At 42.3% G+C, this 25,739-nt stretch overlaps 1 protein-coding gene across 14 annotated transcripts in view; it reads right to left on the reverse strand.

Annotated features, from left to right (window-relative positions):
• Positions 1–25,739, reverse strand: part of Pphln1 (periphilin 1) — a 92,550-nt gene that overhangs the window by 14,681 nt on the left and 52,130 nt on the right. For 8 of the 14 annotated variants that reach the window (XM_029469707.2, XM_021182843.3, XM_029469709.2 and 5 more), the window contains 4 exons: positions 21,355–21,411; positions 17,850–17,929; positions 13,716–13,835; positions 8,133–8,273 (listed from right to left, as the gene is read on the reverse strand). In XM_029469707.2, coding sequence (XP_029325567.1) covers positions 8,133–8,273; positions 13,716–13,835; positions 17,850–17,929; positions 21,355–21,411 — 398 coding nt within the window. The remainder of the gene's footprint in view (positions 1–8,132; positions 8,274–13,715; positions 13,836–17,849; positions 17,930–21,354; positions 21,412–25,739) is intronic. The other 6 variants (XM_029469708.2, XM_085831727.1, XM_021182842.3 and 3 more) reach the window with 3 other exon arrangements.

Raw genomic sequence — 25,739 nt, forward strand, 5'->3', positions numbered from 1 at the left:
TGGCTAGACAAGATAATACCCAGTAAGAGCTGTACTTTTAAGAACATTTGTAGCTTGTCTGATAACAAGAAAAAACAAAGAATGTTTCTATTATGTGAGGTGGGCTAAATGCTTCACATGACAATAGCTAGAGCTTCCTTTATTTGAAAACCATTTTATTTTAAGCTATCACAAGTTGAAAGCTGATTCTTCTGTGTCCACACTCTTACTACCATGTCCAGGATGAATGTTCATCTGCTTAATCTTTATTTATGGACATCTTGAAAGAAGGAGAAGGAACAGGAGCTGGGGAGAGTGCTGGGACCAGGCTGCTGAGAGAAGCTGTGAGCAGAGACTGTAAGGAGAGAGCTATGCCACAGATAACTGCTCTCCCACTACAGAGCACAGGCACCACTCTAGCTGGGCAAGCACTGATAACTCACCATGCATATCCAGCGGCTACTAAGAAGGTGGTTAAAAATTCAAAGTACATAAAATTCTATTATTAAATCTGAAATAGCATGGAAGACAGAGTGCAAAAGGCTGGACAGACAGCTCAGCAGCAGCACACTTGCTCAGCACTGGGAAGGCCTGGATTCAATCCCCAGGAAAACAATAAAACACACCAGGCTCAGAAATGAAAAGAATATTGAGTTTTGAACATAAAATAAGATTTAAATATTAAAAGTCAAAGGTTATATAATCTAACCTTTGCAGAAAAGCTAATTTTAAAAAGTTACAAAAATAATTAAAATGTGAAATTTAAAGGAAACTAAAAATTGACACATATCACTGGAGCAGAATAATATTTACTATCAGCTTATGACTAGGCAGAGAACAAAACGACTTCTAAATTGACTTGATGTTTCAAGTGGAGCTACTGGATAGCAATGCCCTATTGTGATACAACACATACCAGGGCGATGACTGACATGCCTGCCCTCAGTAAGAGCACATCTAGTGTGTGTACCTGAACATGTGCATATGTACCTGTGCGGGTAGACATATATCACCTGAGTCTTCTCCAAGGTTAAAGAAAGCCAGAATCCCCTTCACCAAATGCTATAGGTTTCACTCTACTTTTTATGTTCAAGAACATTTCCCTTAAGATGTTGCTACCCTTAAGATGGGTGGTGGTGGTACACGCCTTTAATCCTGGCATCCCAGAACTCAGGAGTCAGGGGCAGGCAGATGTCTGAGTCCTTTGAAATCAGTCTAATCTACAGAGTAAGTTCCAAGACAATATCAGGGCTATACAGAGAAACTCAAAACAAAACAAAAACAAAAGCTACCAAACCAAACAAAAAAAACCAACCAACCAAATAATGTTCCCACCCTCACCATATTCAACTAGGAATTATAAAAAAAAAAAAAAAATTGGGGCTGGGAGGATGGCTCAGCAGGTAAGAGCACTGACTGCTCTTCCAAAGGTCCTGAGTTCAAATCCCAGCAACCACATGGTGGCTCAAAACCACCCATAATGAGATCTGACTCCCTCTTCTGGTTCATCTGAAGTCAGCTACAGTGTACTTATATGTAATAATAAATAAATCTTTAAAAAAAATTTTTTTTTTCCCACCAGTGGTCAAGTAAAGTCTCATTAAGCAGCAGTATTTTAGGATGTGCTGAGACAGAGGTGTGGCAACGAACTCAGAGTGCCTTCTTTTACTGTTATAAAACAAACAAAAGGACTAACCCTATAGATTTTAGGAACACCATGACAGAGGTGTCCTTTAGGCAGAGGACATGCCTGTCAGCCAAGCCATTGCTTAAGACAAGAAATGTAAGTTAGCCCCTGCAAGACAGCAAGAACACAACAACAAAAAAAAGATTATTTTCAGCCACATTCCTACAATTGTGTTGATTTTGATATAATTAATTATATTTCCTAACTTCAAAGATTCACAAATGATTAGTACAAGCAAGAAATTAAGCATCCTGTACAAATTCATGTACTGTAGTCCTTCTTTGGCCTTCCTCATGAGGTGGCTTTGATAAAGCACATTCAGAATCTATGAAATGGGGATCTGCTTCCCAGGCACTCACCCTGGTGACCTCTCGGGCAGTCTTTAACCCACTCAGCTCTTCCCTACTGGTGCTCTGTAGGCTGCTTGAGTGGAGAGCAGACCCAGCAGGCAGGCAGCATTATCCACCGAGGTAACAGGGGTGGGCTCATGGTGAAACAGCAGTTTTTTCTGGTTGGATCTGAGCCCTGATCCACAGGAGTGAATATTTGGGACTGTACACATGATCAAAAGCCCATAGTAGGGAAGGTGCCACCATATTTTGCTTACATGTCCATGGCATGCTTGTTTCTTGCCATGTAAACAACTGTTTGTGGTCACAGAGCAGAGCTGCTGCCCAGTTTGGTCATGGAAGCTTCTTTCTCCAGTTAGTTGTGACTGTAGAGGCTAAAGCATGGTCTAAGTGTCTAAAGTAAGTGATGTGGCATGCTTGGCTCTAACTATGACATCTATATCACCAACTCCTAGGTTTGGGAACATTAAGGAAGAGAGAATGGGGCCGAGTGTTATGAGATATTTTATAGGCTTGCAATGGCCTGTGCACTCTTTAACTCTTAGCAAGTGTGATCACCCTGCACCAAACTGGTGCCCTCAATACTGCACCCTGGATGGAGGAGCTGATGAGGCCCCACTCCCCACAAGGCTTTACGCACAGTGGTTGCTCCTGCAGGAGGGAGAGGCATTTCCTTTTGTGACTGATGTAGTCATTGTTGAACTGCCTGCACTCTTACAAATAACACCCTATCCATGTTCCCGTAAGTAACCCTAATTAAACTCACTAACTCACAAACAGACCAATCCTTGGTCCTTTATAATGCCTAATTCTAGGTGTGTGACAGCCACAGCATTAAAGTCAATCCCTAAAAGAGCTCACTCCAAATGCTTCCTTTCTTGTTAAGTGCAGGTGGGCTCTCCCAGAGCAGCTCACTGTGTGCTAGTCTGGTGGCCCCGCCTTCAGCCATCTTCAAAGAACAAGCATCTGTCTTAGTGGAGGTATTCTCAATCACGAAATTGTTTCCAATGGGCAGTAGCACACATGCAGTTAAGTGCCCAAATTCATTATTTTTCCACCCAAACGCCTTGAGAAGTATGATTCAGCTGAGCGCAGGCTCGCTGAGCTGAAGCAGTGGAGCGCTCTGAGCTGAACGACTGTGCTGCCGGGTTAAACCGCAGTGGCTAGTTAGACCATTTCTCATTTCTTACATTTTCTCATTCAAAACGCAGATGGTTGCAAGTGGAACACACTCAAGTGACTGACATTGCTATGCATTACTTCTACATTCAATTTCAAAACCTTATTTATAGATTGAATATGTTTTAACAAAATTAACATGGCTTCAAGTGAGCCAACCAGTTCTTGGAAATCACATTCAAAAATATAAAATTGACATACAGTGAAACAATGGAAGGCTAAATAATTTGAGAGGAACTTACACATGGAATTAAGACAATAGTGAGACGCCATAACGCAACCTGTGTGGCCCTCAGATGGCCTTTTCACGACGGGCCTGGCTAGCCACTGGTTGGGTCACTGTGCAGTAGGCCGTCTCTCTAGCATCAACTGCAGGAGAGTGCGACAGTGAAGACAATCACAAGCACCACAGAACAGAACGGGACCGAGGCTCGAAGATGTGGAGAGTCCTAAAAAGCCTCCATAGTCATAGCACTGAACAGCAGCATTCTCAGGCCACAGACGGAAGGAAATGCAGTTTCAATGTTTGGGCTCTGACTGATTTACTTAACACAAGATTCTTGCTGCAAGGCATGTAAAATGTGCTGGTGTTGACTGGTGTCTTCAAATCTACTCCTGTGCCAGAATCTTAGCACATCAGGTGCTAGGATACCCGGCATGACATTATAGTTATAGAAAACCCAAATCCCAGGAACTAAGGAGCCCTCATATGGCTCATTTTTTAGTCATTTTAAATACTGATTTAAGGGCCCATATAGGTTTTGTTGTTGTTGTTGTTCACTATCGTTTTATATCACCTATATTCAGTATAAATGCTTAATCACTGATCATGGAATTTTTTTAAGCAAGTCTTACAGTGATTATTTAATGCCCTTTTGTGGATTTTACTTGGTGCTGTAATGGGAAATTGGCATCTGATAATCTACACAGCTCTGGAAGCATGTCTTTAGTAAATAATGTCTCCTGATCAAAAAAGGCCTTAGGCTTCACATCCTGGTAAATGCAACTTAACAGGAATGGCCTGGAAAAGACTGGGAAGAAGGTATTACATACTGTCAGGAAAACGTGCCTTGATCTTGTGTGGAGCATGTAGAGAATGCCTCAATACAGAAAATGTTTATTAAAAGGCAGGGATATGTTCTTTCTTTGTAGACTATTTGTCCATTCACATAGACCTTTATTTTTATGTACGTACACACACACACACACACACACACACACACACACACACGCAGATACATGTCATGTAGGGGTCAGATACCTGGGTTTCTTGTTCCATCATGTAGAGTCTCTGGGATCAAATGGTTTGGTCATCAGCCTTGGCTGCAAGTGTTTTAATCACTGAGCCATCTTGCTGACCCTAGAGATACTTTCTAATTGTGGATAATTCTAAATCATAAAATGTCTGAAAATCTCTGAACTTGTTTCTATATCAGAATTATGTATTTATCAGCTCACTTTTCTGTCCACATATCTATATATCAAGGAACACTGGTAGTTAAAGTAGAACAAAACATCACACGGAATCACGCCATGGCTTCTAAATGCCACGCTTCTGTTTGCTGTCACCGTAAATGCAGTTCTGTAGACATACGGCTGTCAAAACTCATTCGGTCATATATTTTATTTCTTCACTAACCACATCTCAATTTAAATTATAGATATGTAACCTTTCTAACCCATATCAAGGTGGTAACTGTTTACAGCCTTTCACTTATAAGTAACAAATGTCGGCAAAAAGTTCTCTTCTATAAACACAGGATGTCGAATCAGCATTAACTAGAAATATGTGAGAAAATCCAAACCTTAAAGGCCCACTCAGAGCTACTGAGTGAGAAGATGACTTTTAATGAAATACTCAAGTAATCAGCAAGTGCTTTTGAGGAGCTCTGATACCTAACAGAATAGTTATTCTACATTCAAAAAGTTCTATCTTTCTTTAAGAATAAAATGTATCATTACTGTGCACCTGACCGTGATATATTTGGGCATGTGTGTCTTACACCTGTGTGGAGAACAAGGGGCAGCTCTTTGGAGTTGGCTCTCTCACTTTGACATGGGTTTGAAAATTGAATTCAGGTCGACAGGTGTGTGTGCTACCTTCCTCTGCTGAGGATCTTGTCTTACAACAAAAGCAATTGAGAACTACATAATATGCACCGTGGCTTTGAAGATGAAGAACCTGAAGGCTCTGCTTTCGTCCTAAAACTAAAACTAGTTTTAGTGTTGTCACTGAAAGCTAGTCACCCCACAGCTATCTAACAGCTACCCCTGGGCACAGCTTCTGTCACTTAACACTGTCATCTCATCTGCATGGGCCTGTACAAGCACCCTATACCTAGTTACATTGTATTTGTCTTTGAAGAAAGAGGAGGCTTTGTGAAAGTAACATTGGATGTCAGGATTCCAAGAAACCAGAAGATCTCACATATAGATTATTCTAAGCACCACTTTATCAAAGCAAAACGGCCTCTGAATCAGTCAAGGAATTGCTGCAAACATTCAAATGAGTATGACTCCCACATTGCCTTGAGGATTAGATCTCTTTTTGAATTAATAAAAGGTCAGAAGAAATTCTAAAATTTGTGCAATAAGCCAGGAAAGGCTACCAACTGGAACCAAAAATTTAACATGAAAAATGGACCAACCTTGGTTAAGGCTAATTAACAAAATTCTGTCCAGGGATGAAAAAGTAAAAATACATTAAAAGAATATGCCCCCGCACTGAGATAATCCCACCACAATCTACCCCATGTCTCCACACTGAGGTAATCAATCCACCATAGTCTGCCTTTAAACTTCAAGTACTGCTGTAGTGTGTGCTCACTAGGAAATTTTCAAGTAGAATTTTATTTAAACTATAATATTGCCTCAGTTAAATGACCTTGGGCTTTAAAAGCCAAGGAGAATTGAAGAGATGGCTCAGCAGTTAAGAGCACTTGCTGCTCGCTCTCCAGAGGAACCAGCTTCAATCCTAGCACCCACATGGCGGCTCACAACTGTCTGGAATTCCAGTTCTGGGAATCTGATGCCCTCTTTTAATCTCTGGTGGCACCAGGCATACAGATATACAGGAAGTCACAAACTCATACACATAATGTAATTACTACTATTCATTTAAAAAAATGTAAGGCAAAATTACCCAAATCCAATGTAGCTGCCACCTTGTCATTATAGACTCTCATGACTTTCTATCCATTGATATTTAATCCTTAAATTGGAAAAACGTCATCTTGAAAATTATTTGCTCTATTTAAAAATTGGTAATATTTCTAACCATACATTTATTATCATGTGCTAGCTTCCTGAATTTGGGGGGGAAGGGGAAATTCTGGCCTTACTTCTTACTCATGTGGGAAAACCACAGAAGAGCGCCCCAGAGATCATCTCTTTTCAAGGTAGGGTTTCATGATATACACCATACGTAACAAATAATTTTTTTCTTGCCTCCATTTCTCATAAACAGGCACCTGTCACCTTGCTCAACTGTTTTATAATTCAGTAACCATTTTAATCCTCTAGTAATACCAAAATGTAGTAATTCCATTTTCTTTATCCCCTATCCCTTGTTGGTCCTTCATCCCTTCTCTGATAAGTCTCTGGGTGACCTGGAACTCAGAGATCCTCCTGCCTCTGCCCTAGCATCGTAAATAAGTGTACCACCACCCCCATAATAGAGAGCTGGCTCTCTATTTCTTTGGGTCACTAGCCATCCAGCGAGTCTCAGCATGCTTTAGCAACAGCTATTTCATGCATTTCAATAGCAGCTATGTATAAACGTCTTTCCACTCCAACATGTGTAGTTTTTCACAGAGATCTATAAAAATTGACCTCATGCTAAATAATAGTACACCATCAAGGTATGATAAATTTCTCACAATCAACGTAACGAATTGTAAATAAGAGTATAAAGAAACAGTGAGGATATTCATAAAAGACAACACAAAATATTCCCTGGTATTTCCACTGAGTTTTTCTTCTAGTTATACTCTTAAGAGAACTTGTCTTCAAAACTCTACAACTCAGGAGGCTAGACACATGCTTAAGAGCACTGGCTGCTCTTCCAGAGAACCTGATTTCAATTCCCAGTACCCACATAGCAGCTTGTAACTGTCTGTAACTCCAGTTCCAGGGGATCAACACCCTCTTCCGCCCTCTGAAGGCACCAGGCACACAAGTAGTGCCCAGACACTCATACACAAAAGCAGATAACATAAAAACTAATAGAGCATAGGAAGCAAAGGGCAGGCAGAACGTGAACTCACTCATCCCAACAGCATCTTGTAAGCAAGCACTGGTAAGGGGGCCACCTAAGACACAAGGCAGCCTGTGAGCTTAAGTGACCCAGGAACCACCCAACGATCACTCTTAGGTTAGGACTTGCCCATCATCCACCTGGTGAATCCTCTCATGAGTCTGCCATGCTGAATGGCTGTTGGAGGTGGTAGAGACACACCAGTAGGCAGCCAAGTCCTGCCCTTGGGAAGTCTCTTACAGTAAAGAGACACAAGGAGGCCACCACATGAAGTGAATTTAAAGGAAAAAAAAAATACTGACACGAACAAATGAACAACCTAGCATTGGGGAAACTGAGGCAGCAAGACTGCAGTGAGTCTGAAGGTGGCTTTAGTTCCATATTAGCCAAGGCTACAATATGAGACCCCATCAGGAAACAGAAAGGAACCGAAAGACCCAGAGACAGAGACCGGTGTACTCTGGGTCTTCCTGGCTAGCCACTTCATTGGTTCTAAACTGAACAGAACCCTGTCTCAGAAAAGAAGAGACACGTGGAACACCTGAGGCTGTCCTCTGGTCTCTACACACATTCAGTGGAATTCTGGAGTTTCAAGTGGAAAAGACAATCACTCTATTTATTCAGTGCAAACACTCACGTCACAAAACGCAGCAGCTGTGCCTGTGGAGGACAACATTCTCACCTGCTCAATCTCTTTGGTTTTTGAGGCAATGGCTTTAGAGCGGTTGCTGAGCTGGCTGTCTTCATACAGTTCTGTAGCATCTATTGTGTTTGACTCGGGTTCTTCTGTCTGGTCAATAAATAAGGGTGCCGTGGATCCCGCCTTGAAAACAGAGGAAGAACTCGGTTATTTTCTTGAAGGACATAGAGCATTTGGGATGGTGTATACGGTCACTAAGAAGATTATATTAAAAGGAAATGCTATTTAATCAATTTTAAGAAAAGAAAATGTATACTGTCATGATACATAATGAGCGTACATGAGGAAGGCCAGAGGACATGACTGCTACTTTTCTCAATTTGTTGTGAGACACAAACTAAAAGAATAAAGAGCTGGTTCTATGAAAAAAAAAAATTACAAAGTGACAAATGCTTTGCCAGATTAAACAAGAGAAAGGAAGGAAAACCCAAATTAGTAAAATTAAAAATGAAAAGGAAGCAAAACAGATGCCTATGAAATTCAGAAAACCATAAAGATACAGGTTTTAAAGCCCTACTACATTAGTGGTTGGAGAGATGGCTCAGCAGTTAAGAACACCAAGTGCTCCTGAGGTTAAGGATAGTTCCAGCCACTCACATGGCAGGCATTGTCTGTAACTCTGGGCCCAGGCACATACATTCAGACAAAAACTCATACACACAAAACAAACAACTGAAAGTGATCCATTACCAGCAATAAAACTGGAGCGGTAAGCAAGTCTCTGAACTAACAGAGGCCCAGAACCAGATGTACTCACCCCAACATTCTATCAGGATGCCAATACTACTTAAACTATTCCATAACGGAAACAAGTAAACAGAAGTACTCCAAATTATTTTTATGAAGCCGGTATGGTATATTCTGATACTAAGTCTAGACAGACAGACAGGCAGACAGACACACATGAAAACCACTTACAGAACAGTCTCCCTGATGAGCACAGACACAAAGTCCTCAACTGAACTTAAGATCATATCAAGATCACTCATCATGACTAAGCTGACTTTATTCAAGAGATGGGAGGATGGTTCAAATATATAAATTAATACACTGTCCATTAAGTAAATATACTTAACAGAGAATATATATGACCATCTCCTTAAATGCACCCTTTCTTGGTAAAAGTCACAGCAACTTTACAGAGGCAGCATCTAGCATCTCTCGTAACAGAGTCTGTGTAAACAAACCTAGTCAGTCATCATGCTGTTAACTGAGGGAAGTCTAAGCATTCCCTTAAGGTCAGTAACAAGGCAAGGGTGCTCACTGAATCTACTACTCTTTCATGTAGAGCTTGAAATCTCAGCTAGAGCAGCAATACAAGCAAAGGAAACTTGCACACCATATAATTCTGTACATGAAACCCTAAAGACTATCCTAGGTTGCGTCCTATTGCTGTGATAAATACCATTACCTTTGTGGGAGAACAAAAAAGGTGTATTTAACTTAAACATCCTGCTCACAGTCCAGCACTGAAGGAATCCAAGGCAGAAACTAAAGCAGCAGCCATGGAGGATACTGCTCACCGGCTTGCTCAGCATGCTTTCTCACACCTCAGGACTACCTGCTTTGGGGTTACACTGCCACCTAGGAAGGTGGGCCCTACCACATCAATTAATCAATAAAATGTTCTACAGGACATATATGTCTGGGTGCCTGCTTATCTATATGAGCACTATGTTCATGAAATACTCAAGGAGGCCAGAAAAGGACATCAACTCAAGTTAAGTAGTTGCGAATGATCTGTGGGGGCTGAGAACCCAACCTGGGTAAATACTTTTTTCAACAGCGCTCTCTCTCTACCTGCACTACCAAATTCTTATCTGGACAAGCACTTCCAGCAAACTAAGAGGATTTAAAAGTATCTGAATCTTTGAAAATACCTAGACCAGTGCTTCTAAACGTTTATAATTCTGAGACCCTTTCATATACTTGCTCATGTTGTAGTGACCACCAACCATAAAATTATTTCATTGCTAATACATAACTGTAATTTTAATACCCTTATGAATCCTAAATAACTGGCTTTGGGTGGTCTGTGAAAGGGTTGTTTGATCCCTGGAGAGGTCTCTACTGACAGGTTGAGGATCCCTGTGCTGGAGGAAGAAGTAGGGGGTGCATGGCAACAACCAGGCAACCTGGCAGTGCAGGGGATGGGGCCACCAGGGAAAACACTTGTGCAGCAAAGGACACCGCCAGTGAGTGAAGAGGAAGTTGACAGGATGGGGGAGAAATCTTTGCCAACCACACATATCAGAGGATTTGTGTCTGCAATACACAGAGAACTACAAAACTTAAACATAAAGAAAACTCAATTTTAAAACAGGCTAAGGAACTGAACAGAAAAAAAAAAAAAAAAAAGAAATTCAAACGGTTAGTGCACACAAAGTCTTTTCAGTATTCTTAGCTATAACGGACATACAAATGAAATCTACTCTATGATTTGACCTCACAACAGTCAGAATGACCATCACCATCAAGATGGTGGCACATACAAGTGGCTACCAATGGTGTAGGTGTGGATCCCCAGGCACTGCTGGTGAGAGTATACTGGCGACTTCATAAGCTGATCTGCAGCTTAAACAAACAACTACAACCCCTTTGACCTCTCCTGGGAATGAACTGAAAGGGCTTCATATCTTATTACAGAGAGAGTTACACTCATGTTCACTGTCACTCATTTCACAACAACTAAGAAATAGAATCAACCATGATGGCCATCTCCTAATGAGTAAATATATAAATGTGTTACCTAGACACAACTGAACATCACTCAACTGTAAAGGAAAGTGAAATCATGAAATATACTGCTAATGGAACTTGAAAAAGTTATGAAGCCACCCAGGCACCAAAAGATAAACACTACATACATTCTCTTTCTTATGTGGGTACTAGCTTCAAATCTTGTTTTGTGTGCTTAACCTACAGTGTAAGCCAGGGAGCTAAGAAACAGGCAATTGGGGTATATTTAGGGATACAGGACAAGATAGAGGGGAGAGAGAGAGAGAGAGAGGGGAAGAGGGGGGGGGGGGAGGAAGAGGAGAGAGAGGGAGGGAACAGAAGGAGAAGGAGAGGGAGAGAAGGAGAGACTGTGGAGGAAGACAGGGAGGGAGGGTCAAGCAAGCAGGGGAGTGAGAAGGGCAGAAAGACAAAGGTATGGGAGGGTTAACCAAAATGAAGGATAGATCAAGATGAGGTCCAATGATATAGCAGACCAACTAAAGAGAACATTTAAGACAAGACAGCAGAACACATGTGATATGAAAAGTGAGGGGTGGGGGTACTGGTAGCTAAAGAGTTAAGCTAGGAGAGGGCAAGGGGATGGAGCAGTGAGTTAGGTTAACCAAAAATAAGAATGAAGAGGCCACCAGTTTGTGCGCTGACTAAAAGCAACAGCAAAAGTTAAAGGAGTGTGAAGAGACACTGCTACTTCCAGAAGACAGGGTTATCACCTGAAAATCTCAGTGCCAGGCACCAACTATCACCCCACAAGCTGTTAGTCAGGGAGGCCACAGAGACACTGAAAACACTATCCTCCCACCCTGGCCAGGGAACCTCTAAGATGGGACAGGAAGAACCTAAGAGCCCGAGGACGGGAAGGAATGCTTGACAGTTGTCCTCCAAACATGACCTCATGGCTGTCACACACGTGGAACCACAGCCGTTGTTACTTGAACAAAGCCTACAGAGGATAAAGACAGTCACAATTACATCAGGGACAGAAGAAGACCTCTAGAGGTCCCTGCCCTGACACACTTGCTATTGAAAAAGTCACGTTTCTTTCCCTGAGATCTCTGGTAGGCTGTCGTGTCTCCGTGGATGACCCACAGGCAGGCACAGGGGCAGCACTGACTAGACTTAAAACACAAAAACAAAACTGGGAGAAAATAAAGCTGGAGGGGAAAGTTTGGAGATACGTTAGGGGAAGCTCAGCTGTATGTAGCTGGATTGAAGGGAGAGACTGAACAAATACATGATCAACATATATGTACATGTGTATGAAATTTTCAATAAATTAAAATAAACTTTAAAAGATACACTCAAGGGGGACTTTGGGGATGAGCTCTCTGTTCTTCTGTCACGTGAGGAACAGAAATCCTCCCTTCAAAGCACAGGGCATTCAAGAGATCTCCACAGCTAACAGTACCGTGACGCTGGCCTCCCTGAATTGTGGGCTGTGTAAACTTCCCAAGTCTTAGGTACCCTGGGCACAGGCGAGCCACACATCGTCCTGTACTCCAAAGACGGGGGTTTGGGAACATAATGAACAATCACAGGCAACAGGAGACTCTGTGAGAGCAAAGACAGCGAGGAAAAGAACGGAGCCGGCAAACGGAGCAAATGAAAGTGCTCCACCCTGTACAAGCCTGATGCTCGGGTCAGATCGCGGAACGCCTCGGTAGGAGAGAAGCACCCCAAAACGTCATTCTCTGACTGCCGCATAGACTTAGCGGCATGCGCATGCGCGCACCTGTGCATGCGTGCTTGCGCGTGCGCCTGTGCACACACACACACACACACACACACACACACACACACACAACTTTAAAAGAAAAAAAAAAAGGCAGGTGGATGGACTAGTGTATAAAGGTATTTGCGGCTCAAGTCTGTGACCCGAGTTCATTATTCTAAATTATTAAAATAATCAACATTAGGTAAATAATCCAAGTTTCCGTATCTGTGCTTCAAGGATTACTAAGTGCTAAGAACAACTTGATATAATTTATATATTTACTTAAGAATATTCAAAAATACCTATAATCACACCTAAGACAACAAGAAAACTTTGACCTGTTTAAGAGAATATTACTATCTAAACAAACCAGCACTTTGCACACAAACAAAAGGGAGACAACTCAGACATTCATAAACAAGTCCTTCTGGATACCTTAGCTACCACTACCACTGCCTGGTGTGCATTACCCAGTAAGCATTTGGAGACTGACCCTTTTACCATGCGTGAAGACATGGTTAAGACAGTATTTGTATGTATACACAGGGCTAATCTTGCCTATCATGCACCTTCTGCGCAGGATGGAGAGGTAACTAACAGGCCCTGGGCTTACCCCAGGGCTGTCAAAAAGGAGGGAGGAACAAAGCCAAGTTTCTCTTTTTGTTTTGTTTTCCCTAAAACTGGTTTCTCTGTATATTCCGTCCTAGACCTCAAACTCCGAGACCTCTCTACCTTTGTTCCCAATTGCAGGAACTAAAGGTGTGTTCCACCACCACTAGGCAAGCAAAGCAAGGAAGAAAAAGCCAGTCATTAAAACACTGCTCCCACACTCCTCCTTTGTGTGGGAAATTCAATAACCAACAAGGACATTCCCCAAGCACACGCTGAGGTACTTTTTGCCTTTTTTTTGTTTTTTTCATTTTAAAGATAGAAACCCATGCACAGCAGGCTGTCCTCAAAGACACTCTGCTGAGGAGCCTGATCATCTGATGATGACCTCTGCCTGCACCCTCTAAAGGATGGGACCACAGGGGTGTGGTACCACGTAGGACCTCCATCAGTTTAAAACCCAGAAAAACATTCAGGTGTGAAACAGAGGTGAAATTAAAGCATACCTCAAACTCAGACATTTCAGCCAAGTTACTTTCGTCTGACTTCTCTAGTGTTTCATTAGCCCACTTGCTTTCAGCCTCAGCAAGTTCCTTCTCAGTTAGCCTGCTGGGTTTGTCTAACGCCTAAGGGAAATGAAGAGACATCTTCGTTAGTGTTCTTAAAGGCCTCTAACACAGGAAGCACTGTGCATTGAGAGCAAGCATACCCCCTTTCACTCCAGCAGAAACAACAGAGAAAGTGCCAGGCCCTTTAACATAATTGTATTCTTAGTGCAAGGAAGGCTGAGCCTGGAGAACTGCAAAAGCCAGAGGAACAGAGCTACACCGGGAGAGAGCTACACTGGGAGACAAGGTTTCAAAATAACAACAACAACAGAAACACAAGAAGACCCAACCCAGAATTCCTGTAAGTAGCAGTTCCTTTAGGACTCATAAAGGGCACACCCTCACTAACAATAAGAATAAAGAAACAATAAGAGCTGTATTAGGCTACAGCAAACATTACACTGATTGTTACTTTTTATCTTGAATTTTGTTCAAATGGCTGACGTTTACTAAGGTAAATCTTTTTTAAAATATGTATTTTTTGTATTATATAGCAGTGTTATTTATCTGCATGTATATCTGTGCTCCACATGTGAGCTTGTTGCCTCCCACCCCGCACTCCCCCTGCACACAATCAGGTCGGAACAAGGAGTCATGCCCGGGGCCTCTGGAAGAGCATTTTTCCATCCTAAGGTAAATTTAATGCATAAGAAAGGCCTAAATATGTTATATTTATAATTTGTGATGAGTTATATAAAGCAGACTTCTTGTACAAGAGGTTAAAGACTTGAATGTCACTGTTTCTGTATCACATACAATACAGTCAGAGCGTGGACTTCGGAAGGACTGGCAGATTACAGTATGCAGTGTTGCTCAGTCCCTTGTTAGAGCGAGCTTATTTCCTTTACAAAGCAGTTGTGAGAATAACAATAAAGGACTTAAACAAAAATTTAATGTTCGGTACTTTCTCCTTTCTATATTCACTGACAAATTTATTATACTGAAGACACTTTTGAAAAAAGATGAGTGAGTTCATGGAGAAAACATAAGCACAAAGCACCTTTCTAGCCCACTCAATGCCAGTGAGGGCCTGCGCTGTAGAGGAGCTGTAAGAGGAGCAGCAGAGCTCAGATTAGAAAGAAATCCTTACCTTAGGAAAGTCAAGATTCACAAGCTGGATAATTTCCTCAAAGTGTTAGCTGTTCCTTTTGTACCATTCCTTATGGCCTGCTGCTGACTTCATCCTATTTCCTAGATACCCATTTACCTATTTACCTATTTACCATTTACCTATTTACCAACTGCGAGCCTTCACCTCTAACCTGATCCTACCTCTTCTCTTAGAGTGTGTCCCTGACTACAAATACCACCCCCCCCCCAAGATGATTAATCTTGATTTTCAGTTTGAAGGAATTCGGCATCACCTATAAGGAAGCTTCCAGAAGGACTCACTGGGAAGGTTTGTGCTCACAGAGCCTTCCAACAGGCAGCCAGACATGAAAAGGTTCTCTGGCCTGCACTGAGACCACTAAGGGATCCAGTGTTGTGGGCTGGGCAGCTCACATCCTCAGCCTGTGCCGCGGCCCTGTCATGAGTAGCCAGTGTAGTCAGTGCTCACTCCCCTTCCTCACCCTATGCACTGCATAAGGTACAGTCCCCTTAGAAACAACAGAAACACCTCCGCAGGCCTGGTACGCTGCTACAAACGGAAGAATTCTATATACAAACGCTGAGCCGGGCGGTGGTGGCGCACGCCTTTAATCCCAGCACTTTGGAGGCAGAGGCAGGTGGATTTCTGAGTTAGAGGCCAGCCTGGTCTACAGAGTGAGTTCCAGGACAGCCAGGGCTACACAGAGAAACCCTGTCTTGAAAAACAAAACAAAACAAAAACTCTGATACATACAACTCCTTCACGGAAGGGACTTAGGCAGGCCTCATTACTTCACATTAGAAAAGAGTAATGGTTTGATAGTAACGACGATAGAAGGGGACACACAAGCTTCATCCACACCTGATTTAGCTCAGCAAAGTACAGACTGACCATGGGAAATATTTAGCATGATCATGATATATGTGTTTGTATGTATACACACACACACACACACACACACACACACACACACAGAACATACTTGACTATTTTGACTCAATTATTGAGAGAAACTGCAGGTTTCTGTGAACCTAGGAACGGCACCAAAAAAACTGTCTATCACTTTGTAACAAGAGATCTACATAAGCAAAGTAAAAAAACACAAAAGAGGCCTTTTTTTTTCTAGGATACCCGTGTCTGCCTACGAAAGTGTATTACAGGGCAAATGCTTGGCCTGGAGAGGCTGCCACAGTGGTCTTCAGAGTCTACTTAGGAAAATTGATCTGCATAATTTGGTTCCTAGCACCCACATTGTTGGTTCACAACCATCTGTAACTCCAGCTCCAGAGGCTCAGAAGCTGATGGTATTTGGCGCTAGCACACAAATACATAATTTAAAAATAATAATCATTTTTTAAAAAGCAAAAACAAGATGCCTGGCATGGTGGCACACGCCTTTAATCCCAGCACTTGGGAGGCAGAGGCAGGCGGATTTCTGAGTTCAAAGCCAGCCTGGTCTACAGAGTGAGTTCCAGGACAGCCAGGACTACACAGAGAAACCCTGTCTCAAAAAAACCAAAAAAGAAAAAAAAAAAAAAAGAAAAAGAAAAAAAGAAAAAAACAAAACAAGACAACCAACCAGAGCCAGTCCTAAGCATCTAGGCCCCAGTGCCCTGCAAGATACAGAGTCAGCTGGGGGCTGATTCCTTGTGTATGTGATGCTTGGTGTTATGGCTCCAATGCTCACAATACACAGTTAGATTTATCTTCCATAGATCTCTACTGTCTGCTCGTCCTCCTGTCTCAGCCTTCAAGTACTGGGACTATCGGCACATAGAATATAGGTATAAGGCACCTACCCAGCTCAGAAGGTTAAAATAGTATCAAAAGAAAATAAATTAATAAAAATATTTCTTTTTTTTTTAAAGAAAACAAGGGCATATCCAAGAAAACAATGTAGTTAATTTTAAAGAGAGGTTTATGTTTTCAAAAGAGTTATAGAGCAAAACCAAGCTAATGATTGCTAAGTTCTTATACTCTGAAAGTCATAGTGTGTTTGCAACAAAAAGCCATTGGCTGAGAAGGGAATCAAAGAGCTCAGGAGGCTGATGGGATGTTATCAGGACCAGCCTGAGCTACTTTTTAGTAAGTTCCAATTTAAAAAACATACATAAATACAGATTTTCCAAAGAGCTGCCTTTGTAAGCCTGGGGATGTCCTCTGTGGTAAAAACCTCTGTCAAAGATTGGCCAGGGCAAGGATTTACAACCCTCCTACTGCCACAAAAACAAAACAGAAAACAACGTGACATCCCAGAAGCCTGAGATTTCTGAGGACCCTGGTGAAGCTTTGTCACCAAAGGTTACTTTTTCCTCTCAGGGTGAGAAGCTGCTGCCCCCTGTAGACCAACACCAGATTGCCAGGCGATAACTATTTTTGCTAATAGTCAAAAACATTAAAAGAAAAACCAAAAAGTAGAGAGTATCTAAAGAAGTTCTGGGCAAGAGAAGGGTATGGGGCTGATAGAGGTGCTAGGTAAAGAACATGCGTTCCACCTTCCCAACACATAAGGGGCAGCTAGCACTTTAAGGAAATTATAAGGCTTGTGAGTCTTGACTTTCCAATAGAACTGAAATTTAAACTAATTATAGCACTTTTTTATGAGCTAATAAGAGAAGAAATGCTGAATATTAAAATTGAGCTGTTTTAAATTCATGTTACACTTCTTTCTGCTTACATTCTCAGTTCCCCAAATCAAAGTAAATCCTGTGAGTACACAGGCCATCTAAATATCTATTCCCATTTGGTTATTGGAGATGAGCAAAGGCTACAGAGAAAATTTACAGGAAAAGATCAATAAGAAAAAGATCACTTATTTTTCCAGTTGTGATAACTTAAAACTCAAGGTTTCAAATGGGTCCATTTAGCAGCGCAGGCATCCACAGTAGCAACTGCAATTCATCTTCACAGGCTATGTCTAGCTAACTTCTGAAGTCACAAACCTTGGCTGAAGCAACTGCTGAGGAACTTGAGGGTGACGCATCTCTCGAGGTTTTCACTGACTGGATGGATCTCTCTTTACCTATGTGACAACGCCAAGAGAGAATACAAGCAAAGAAACAAAGTAAGACGCGGTTTCTGCTTCATGTGTTCCTAATTCTGTAGCTGAATTAACAGGGAGAGCTAGATGTACACTTCATTATGGAAATTCCTTATCACATTATTGTGTTAACATCAAAATCTACCTCTCTTAGTAACATCACAAAACATTAAAGTCATGTAGAATGAAATAACACCATAGGCCACAGCACTGTCAGCTGATGACCACAGAAATGCTGAGAAAGGCAGAAGACATTTCCATTAGTGTGTCTCCTCACACTTCCTTGTCACAGCTAAGCAATCTCTGCATACCTGGGCTTCTAACAACCTGAGGTGCAGTATTACCACCTCTTCCCAAGGTCCTGAGGACAGGAAGCTCTCTACTCCAGCTGCTCTCATTCTCTTCTTACCACCTCACTTGGGGCAGTATGCAAACCATGAGGTTCCCTGTTCCTGATAATCTCTAACATATCATAGTATAAACATATGGAGTGGTATTACACTTAGTGTGCAGCTATCACAGGGCATTCAGTTAAGGACTATACACAGGAAATTTAGCAGATACTCCTAAAATGTCCACACCATTTAAAAGAATTTAGAAACCCATTAATTCCAAACACTAATCCAGAGCCTGGCATGAATGATGTTAACAAATGTTTGTTTATGAGATAAAGTCACCATTGTTAGTTATTTCAGATACTCACATGATGTCTCATGGAACCATTTTTAATAGAAATGTAAGTCAGAAAATATATTAACAAAATTACTATAGTAGGCTCAACAACCAAAAACTTATTTAATTTAGTTTTTAGTTAGCTAATTTAGTTAAGCTAATTTGTTTAACTTTTAACTTACATTCAACCCTGTAATCTTAAATTCTGAAAACCTAAAATATTATTAACACAAAGTTGTTTTAGAAAGTGGCCACACAAATGCTGCTAAAGCCTGGAAAAGGGGAGGAGAGCCAGGAGAGCAGGCAAAGGCGAAGCAGACAACCAAGCCGCCTGCAGAGCACAGCAAAGCCAGCTCCAAATGGCGCCTCTTTAAACTTCCAGGCTACGGCTAAGCAAGCTCTAGAGACCTGGAGCGGTTTTAAAACAACAGCTCTTCCCAAGGTCCTGAAGACAGAAAGCCACTCCACACAGTGGCTCTCAGCCACAGGACACAGTTCTTCCCTGCCTGGCCCTGGGCAGTGTGTAAAGATATTCTGATTGTGTCCATTAGAGAGTAGTGCTGACTTAAAACAACTGCAGGCCGAAATGATGAGAGTCTGCTGTGGGGCCAGCCCCACCATCAACCTTATCAGAATCATCCGGCTTTACTAATGCTGAGTCTAATGGCAGGAGCACCCTGCTCTAGTATTCCAATTCTGAAGTTCCAACAGGTTTTTGAATCTAGATTCTTGTGGTACCACAATCCTGGTACCATCGGTTTCAGGACAGCCAAGGCTGAATAGTGGGACCTAAAAATAAATTACAAAAGAAAAAAAAAAGAAAAGACAAGACAAGGAGGAGGAGGAGAAGGAGGAGGAAGAGGAGGAGGAAGAGGAAGAGGAAGAAGAAGAAGAAGAAGAAGAAGAAGAAGAAGAAGAAGAAGAAGAAGAAGAAGAAGAAGGAGGAGGAGGAGGAGGAGGAGGAGGAGGAGGAGGAGGAGGAGGAGAAGGAGAAGGAGAAGGAGAAGGAGAAGGAGAAGGAGAAGGAGAAGGAGAAGGAGAAGGAGAAGGAGAAAGAGAAAGAGAAAAGAAAAAAGAAAGAAAGAAAAAAGGAGGACTGGTACAACCATTACATCTTCCAACAATCAAGAGCTTAATTCAGTCATTCCCAACTCATGTGGCGAATTCTTTACTACATTGTAAAGTCTATCTTACTGTCAAAAAGCACCTCGAACAACAGTTTGCAACCTGTAGGTCACAACCCCTTTGGGGTCACAGATTAGATATTTACATTACAATCCCTAACAATAGCCAAATTAGAGTCATGAAGTAGCAACAAACTAATTTCGTGGTTGGGATCATCACTGCTTGAGGAAATGCATCAAAGGGTCAACAAGGGTTCAGGCTGAGAACTCTGTCCTAGAGGACCAAACACAGGGAGAGAGGTAACTTATTCCCTACACTTAGGTTACAAGGTCTTCTACTCCATTCTGCAACAGTCCTTTGAAAGATGAGGTGCTAAACCAATCAGCACAAAATAGGCTACAAAGATATAATCATGTTAGGTAGCTAGTTGTATATGAGTAGGCTTGAAGGTAATTCATTGAGAGATGACCTCTCCCCCAAATACAGCACACTGTAAGCTAAGAACTAAAACTGGAAAACTCTGATTATGAGTCAAAGATTGGTATATGAGTTATATAACTGGCCCTAATGGAGATCAGCATTCTGACTATCCAGAGGTCTGAAAAAAAAAAAAAAAAATCACTGGAGCTACATATTTAAGAGTTAATCCAAATGGGCTTGCCAATCACCTGTGCAGGGGAAAAAAAAAAAAAAAAAAAAAAAAAAAAAAAAAAAAAAAAAAAAACCTTTCTGAGCAAACTATCTGTCCCAGAGACCTTAGGAATACTAGAAAGACTGTTTACAGGTAAATGGGCAACGGTCCCATCGGCCATGGCCATTCTTACCCTGCAAGTGTGCTCTTTCAGTTTTGTAATCCTTTGTAATCAACCCAACTGTCATCTAATATACTACACAGTCTTCTGTGTGGCTCATCTGTTTTCAAGGTCACAAGGATAAGGAGCCCAGGGAAGGCCAGAGCATAATCATGGTGCCAGTTACATATTCAATTTTAGCATGCATCAGCTAGAACACAGGAAAAACAAACAAACAAACAAACAAACAAACAAACAAACAAACAAACAAAAACCCAGTAACAACACACGCAGAAAAGATGGCAAACAACTGTCAATCTCAGATTTTGCCTTCCAGAAACAGGGCATTACTACTGTAGCTCAGCCAGGTATGATCAAGTGTAGCCCAAGAACGGTTCCTAATTTCAGATGCATAATGGCTAACAGAAGCAGATGTCAACCAATCTTGGTATGCAGAAGCAAAGGATTGCTCAGGGCGAATCTCACACACACTCATTTATATCGGTTACATAAATGAGTGGACAAGCAAAAAGCAGGAGACAAAGACATAAACACAGATGACAGCAAAAACCGCAGAGTGAGCAGACATCTCTATCTGCCACTGCCAAGGCCTCATTCTACAGTTCTATGCACCCCTGGCAGCTATTCCTGACCAGGAATGGCTGGCCCAGGCAACCAACTACCTGGATAGCTGTATTGCTATCCAACCTTGCCAACAGTGGACTTGAGAGCAAAAGATACTTTCCCCATTTCAATAATTTCTCAAGTCAAACCTCCCACCCTTCAAAATTCCAAATCAGAACCTACTTCCAAACTCACCTCTTCCTCGAATTGCTTCATTCTGTCGTTTGTAGGAAGCACCGACACGCGAGGACTCTAGGGAAAGGTGGCAGGGAGGGGTTAACACCAGCGGCTCTGTGCGCAGGGGAGCAAGGGAAGACCCCAGAAGAATGAGCAAGGAGAAAGGGCCTCTGAGCTCTTGCTGGTGATACTCAACTCCTCCTAGCCCACCTCAGGCTGAACTGCCTGAGCAGCCCTAACTGAAGAGAAGCCAAGGTAGAACCAGACAGAACATACTGCACTGGCTCCTCAGAGAACAAATAGACACCTAATGGTTCCCAAAACCATCTTTTTAACAAAGAAATGTATACTTATCTAGATTAATAAAGAGCAGAATCCAAGAGACTTTGTATGAGCCCCCTTAACCTGCCTTTTTCTCAATTATAAACTATCAGAGAATATAAGAAAAAGTTTAATTCTTCTATGAATTTCAGCCAAGTGGAAGTGTGGGGAAGAGAGCAGCTAAGGATAGCATCAGAGGACATAAAACCATTAAGTGGATAAGTACCAACATGTGTTTATATAATAACCATATTTAAAGATGTGACACAGGATCACATATCAAGTGGAGAGGGAGGCAGTCAGTCTACTGGAAGCTAAGTCACCATTAGAAATATTACAGTAGGGGCTAGAGAGATGGCTCAGTGGTTAAGAGCATCAACTGCTCTTCTGAAGGTCCTGAGTTCAAATCCCAGCAACCACATGGTAGCTCACAACCAGATTCCCTCTTCTGGTGAATCTGAAGACAGCTATAGTGTATTTAGATATAATAATAAATAAATCTTTAAAAAAAAATATTATAGTGACCCAACTACTCCTGGGCATATACCCAGAAGATGCTCCAACATGTAATAAGGACACATGCTCCACTATGTACATAGTAGCCTTATCTATAATAATCAGAAGCTGAAAACAACCCAGATGTCCCTCAACAGAGGAAAAGATACAGAAAATGTGGTACATTTACACAATGGAGTACTACTCAGCTATTAAAAACAATGAATTTATGAAGTTCTTAGGCCAATGGATGGACCTTGAAGCTATCATCCTGAGTGAGGTCACCCAGTCACAAAAGAACACACGCGGTATTTGTTCACTTGATAAGTGGATAGTAGCCCAAAGTTCAGAATAGCCAAGATTCAATTCACAGACCATATGAAGCCCAAGGATAACCAAAATGTGGATGTTCCAGTGCCTCTTAGAAGGGGAAATATGGAGACAAAGTGTGGAACAGGAACTGAAGGAAAGGCCATCCAGAGACTGCCCCACCTGGGGATCCATCCCATATACAGCCACCAAACCCAGACACTATTGTGGATGCCAAGAGCTGCTTGCTGATAGAAGCCTGACATGGCTGTCTTCTGACAAATACAGAGGTGGATGCTTGCAGCCAACCATTGAACTGAGCGAGGGGTCCCCAATGGAGGAGTTGGAGAAGGGACTGAAGGAGCTGAGTGGGTTTGCAGTCCCATGGGGGAGCAACAGTGACAAACTGGCCAGACCCCAACCAAAGAGTATACATGGAGGGACCCATGGCTCTGGCTGCATATGTGGACATCAGTGGGAAGAGCGGCCCCAATGTAGGAGAATGCCAAGGCGGGAAGACAGGAGTAGGTGCGGTGGGTGAGCACCCTCAGAGAGGTAGGAGAAGAAATGGGATAGGGGGTTTCTGAAGGGGAGACCTGGAAAGGGGAAAACATTTGGAATATAAATAAAGGGGGAAAAAGGAAATATAGCACAGTAACAGGAAAGTTATCTGACTTGTTCTTATTAAATGTTTACAATAATCTAATAGTACAATGTCTAAAACTTAACTGATTTTTCTGTACAAAGTTTCCCCATACATGGATTTTCCTCAGGCAAATTTATGGCTACCATCCTGGCTGAACCCTTTATTACACTGTATTTAGAATCTCAAAACATTGTTAGCTTCTTGTAGGGACAAAAAGACCAAAAAGTAAAGGGCTCCAAATAAAAGGTAGAATCCCTCACTCTCTAACAATCAGGGCCTGGCTGCCTGAAGCCTAGCCCAGTAAACCACTCTGGGATTCCTAATAACTCCTGAGCTTCACCACAAATGGCCCTTCTCAAAAAGGAAAGGTATTCTAGAGACCCTTTCATAACAACAGGATCTTGCACTTGCCAACTTCTCTACTCATGGAAGACCGGAGCTGTCGCAAGGGCCAGGCCAAGCAGCTTTTCCTGACCGCTACATAGAGACACTAGTGTTTCTAGGCATGTTTCTTCCATACTTCCTCTCTAGCACAGCCACTGTGATTCTAGCGGCTAGCAGCTCTGGACTGGTAAAATGCCCTTTGGCTTGGGCACTGTGCACCCCTGCAAAATCCTTAGGCAGCTTCACCAGGAAACACATCCTGTGCTTCTTGTAAGGTCTCTTGATTGGGTGTCTGTGGTGGCAGGAGGAAGTGGCCCTCGAGCCAGTAAGAAGATCCCAAGCCTTTCTGGACTGTGCCTACCCACAATCCTCACTAATTAAGGTGTAAACTGACAAGGTCCTTCCGGTCCCCTGTGGAAAGCCTTACTTCTCATTTGCAACAGAAAAATTCTCGTCAGCCTGCTAAGGCCTCCAAGCACAAGGAGCCACATTTTCCTTCTCTAGGACTGTCCTCACTCTCACCCCGCCCCATTTCTCCACTCACTCTTTCTCCCAGCCCATCACTGCCTATCCAGAGTAGGGGAGACAGAATGTATGATTGACAGGTTTGTGCCTGCCATTTTTTTCCAGGACAGACTTACAATCCAAGAAGCTTAAAGGCAATCTTGTCTTGTCTGTGCTCAGGATAATGAGCCTCTCCACACCCTTGACAGTTTGTAAAAAATGTACTTCATCTCAAAGGTGGCCTGACCAACATAGCTTCTTCTCCACAGGCTGGGAGGTCATGTCCTCTTTGGAGGATGTCCAGAAGGGAGCACACCTTCGTGTTGCTACAGTGAGACTGGAAGTCACTCCTGACACATAGTAAGTAAGTAAGTAAGGTCCCCCTTCTGTAGATCCCTCACAGGGCCTAGTGTGTTCTACTGGGATGTATTTGCTAACGGTGGCTCTCACATTGAAAAATGCTTCTTTCTTTGTCTTTGTTTATTTTTTAAATGGCCTTAGGGGTAACCTCCAGGGAGTCCAAAAAGCCTGTGAGCTACAACACTGGCCTTCTAATACCACATTAAGCTAAGTGCAGCCTGTAATTAGACCTATTTTGCATAAAGCATAAGTTAGGAAAAGATTGAGGTTCATTATATCTAAGTTTTCATGGCAGGTCGCAGGACCCTTCACCTGTAGAAGGATGGCACATGCGCCTCACAAAAACCTCTCTAGCCCCTGCCTAACCTCTCAGCTAAGGTCACATCCTCCCAGATCTCTCCACTTGACAACCCTGCCCCTCCTCCTTCCTCCTCTCCACTGGCCAGACAGCCCCGTCCCTACTGTATTCTACTCTCTGTCACATATTTACTCAAAAAAAAAAAAAAAAAAAAAAATTTCTCTGGTACAGAGAAACAGGACAATTCATAACTTATTTCTCTCGAAACAGCTAACATGAACAGGCTCAATATCTCTTTAAATACAGAGGTTCACACTTGGGCTTTCTTGTTTGTTTGTTGCCTTTACTGGGGCTCTCTCAATGTCTAGTTTCTGAGACTTTCTGTTTTTTACTAATGTCTTCAGGCCTATAGAACTAAAGGCGTATAGTGACTGTACATACATGCAGGCAAAATACCAACACACATAAATAAGAAACTATGTTTCTTAGAAACGAAAGGGCTCACTTGTCCTCCATCAATACATTTTAATGACTCATAAACAAAATCTTAGTATTTTGACATTAGATTTTTATCTGTGCTGTTCAGCTTTTACCACTTTAAAAAAAAAATACCCGAGATAAACAAAATATAAGGAACAAAGCTTATTTGGGCTCAAACTTTATGAGTTCTCACTCTGCAATAAGTAGGCCCAGCTACTGCAATCTCTGGTCCTATGACAATCATGGCAGATACAGGTGATAGGAGAGGCCTAGACTTAACTCAGATGGGATGTCAGGAAGAGGACACTGTACTAGGAATACAGGCCCCACCACTTCCCAGATCTAGACTGAGGACCATGCCTTCCCTCCCCAGGTGGGACTCTGGGTACATTCTGGGCCCTACTGCCTTTGTCTCTCTCTTCCTGGCCACATCTTTCTCGCCTCTTTGTTGGCTAACCAAGTCTAAGCGTTCTCTAATCTCATCCCTTTTCTCCCTTGGTACCAACTGAACACAAACGACTTCAATCCATCTCAGGTACTCACTGTTATCAGCTACGCAGTCGTTGCATCAAATTCACAGAGGCAGGAATCATCCTCTCCTTTAGA

This window comes from Mus caroli, unplaced genomic scaffold, assembly GCF_978045245.1.
Source record: "Mus caroli unplaced genomic scaffold, Mus_caroli_1 scaffold_16, whole genome shotgun sequence".
Classification (NCBI taxonomy): domain Eukaryota; kingdom Metazoa; phylum Chordata; class Mammalia; order Rodentia; family Muridae; genus Mus; species Mus caroli.